A 2,005-nucleotide genomic window follows, 5' to 3' on the forward strand; every position below is an offset into this window, starting at 1 on the left:
CAGGGGTGCAGACCTGGGGAGGGCAGGGGACCCTTTTTGGTTTGTTTTTTGTTTTGTTTTGTTAGTCTTCACCTGAGGGTATTTTTTCCCACTGATTTTTTGAGAGAGTGGAAAGGAGGGAGGGAAGAGGGGAGAGAGGTGGGAGGAGAAAGAGAAACATTGAAATTAATGTGAGAGACACATGGATTGGCTGCCTCCTGCATGTGCCCCTACCGGGACGGGGGATGGAACCTGCAACCCAGATATATGCCTTTGACCCGGAATCGAACCCTGGATCCTTTGGCTCCCAGGCTGACACTAACCACTGAGCCCACCGGCCAGGGCTTGGCCTCTTAAGTTTGCCCTTTCCCACCTCCAGTTGAGCTGCAATCCCCCTGCAGTTCCTCGTCACCCCCTTTAATAAAAACTATTTAGTGAGCACTTACCTTGTGCCCTGCATGCACTGGCTCACGTGATCCCCTCAGCCCGAGGGCCCGTTACTACCCATGTCCCAGGGAGACACGGGCTCACAGGAGCAGCAGCCAGCACACAGCAGGGCAGGTGGAGCTCAGGATGCGGGGTCCAGAACTTGTGCTTAACTTTTTTTCCCTAAGCTTTTATTATGAAAGTTTTCAAATATTGAGACAGTATTGCAAGAATAGTGACGTGAACACGGCCCGTGCACTGCCGGCAGGCACCTGTGGCCATCGCCAGCTGGGCTGCAGGTGGCGCTGCGTCTCAGCATCCGTCCCACGTCCACGCTCGCATTCCAAAGCGGGGCACTCCCCTCCCCCTAAAGTTTTCAGCTCGCACCTCCTGAGAATAAGGACCCAGGACTGTTGTCACGCCTAAGAAAGTTAGCAACGGTACCCAATCTGCATCAAATTTGCCTGGCTGGCGTGGCTCAGCGGTTGAGATTTGACCTATGAACCAGGAGGTCAGGTTTCGATTCCCGGTCAGGGCACATGCCCGGGTTTCAGGCTCGGTCCCCACTGGGGGGTTTGCAGGGGGCAGCCGATCAATGATTCTCTCTCATCATCGATGTTTCTCTCTTTCCCTCTCCCTTCCTCTCTGAAATCAACTTGTAAAAAATACATATTTTAGTTCAGCTTAGAATCAGCTGCGGGTGAATGTGGGTGGCTTTGGGGCAAGGGCAGTTGGGGCTTAGGGTTCCTGGGTAATTAGGGGTACAGGCAGGTGTGGGAGATCCCTCCTTATGCTCTCTGCTCCCCCAGATCTTTGGCATTCTGAAGGCTCCCTTCCGCGACAAGGGTGGTGAGGGCCCCCTGGTGCGGCTGGAGGAGCTGTCGGACCAGAAGAACGCCCCCTACCAGCACATGTTCCGCCTCTGCTACCGGGTGCTGCGGCACTCCCAGGAGGACTACCGCAAGAACCAGGTGCCGCTGGCCCGCCCCGCGGCCCCCCTGCCCCCTGGGGGCTGGACAGGGACCCAGACAGCAGGCTGGCTTCCTGGCCGGGTGACCTGGCTGCTCAGAAGGGCCTTGGGCTGGGTTTAATGCTCTGTTGCCGTCTTGAGATTCTTAAGTTTGAATAGGGGTCCTGCTGTTCCACTTTGTGGGCCCACATGATGTAGCTGGTCCTGCCCGACAAGGCCCCTCCCTCGCAGAGGCCTGACCCTGGGAGGGAGACAGACCGCGCACCCAATAACTGTTGTAGAACCCCCGCTCCTGCCCGGTGTGGGCTTCCTTTCCTGGATGCTGCCAGTCTGGGGTCGGGGTCCCCTGCCTGTCTCGGGGTCTGGAGCAGAGCTGCACCCCTGACCCCCAGCCCGTCCGCCCCGCAGGAGCACATCGCCAAGCAGTTTGGGATGATGCAGTCCCAGATCGGCTACGACATCCTGGCTGAGGACACCATCACCGCCCTGCTGCACAACAACCGCAAGCTCCTGGAGAAGCACATCACCAAGACCGAGGTGGAGACCTTCGTCAGCCTGGTGCGCAAGAACCGGGAGCCCAGGTCGGCACGCCCCTCCACCCCTCACCCCTGCCCAGCCCAGGTCAGCTGC

General features: G+C 58.3%; 1 protein-coding gene across 1 annotated transcript in view; it reads left to right on the top strand.

Annotated features, from left to right (window-relative positions):
• ITPR3 (inositol 1,4,5-trisphosphate receptor, type 3) overlaps window positions 1-2,005 on the top strand; it is a 58,475-nt gene that overhangs the window by 22,269 nt on the left and 34,201 nt on the right. The window contains exons 14-15 of the mRNA XM_014549211.1: window positions 1,215-1,376; window positions 1,784-1,956. Of these exons, the coding sequence (XP_014404697.1) occupies window positions 1,215-1,376; window positions 1,784-1,956 (335 nt within the window). The remainder of the gene's footprint in view (window positions 1-1,214; window positions 1,377-1,783; window positions 1,957-2,005) is intronic.

The sequence above is a fragment of the Myotis brandtii genome, unplaced genomic scaffold (assembly GCF_000412655.1).
Source record: "Myotis brandtii unplaced genomic scaffold, ASM41265v1 scaffold539, whole genome shotgun sequence".
Lineage (NCBI taxonomy): Eukaryota > Metazoa > Chordata > Mammalia > Chiroptera > Vespertilionidae > Myotis > Myotis brandtii.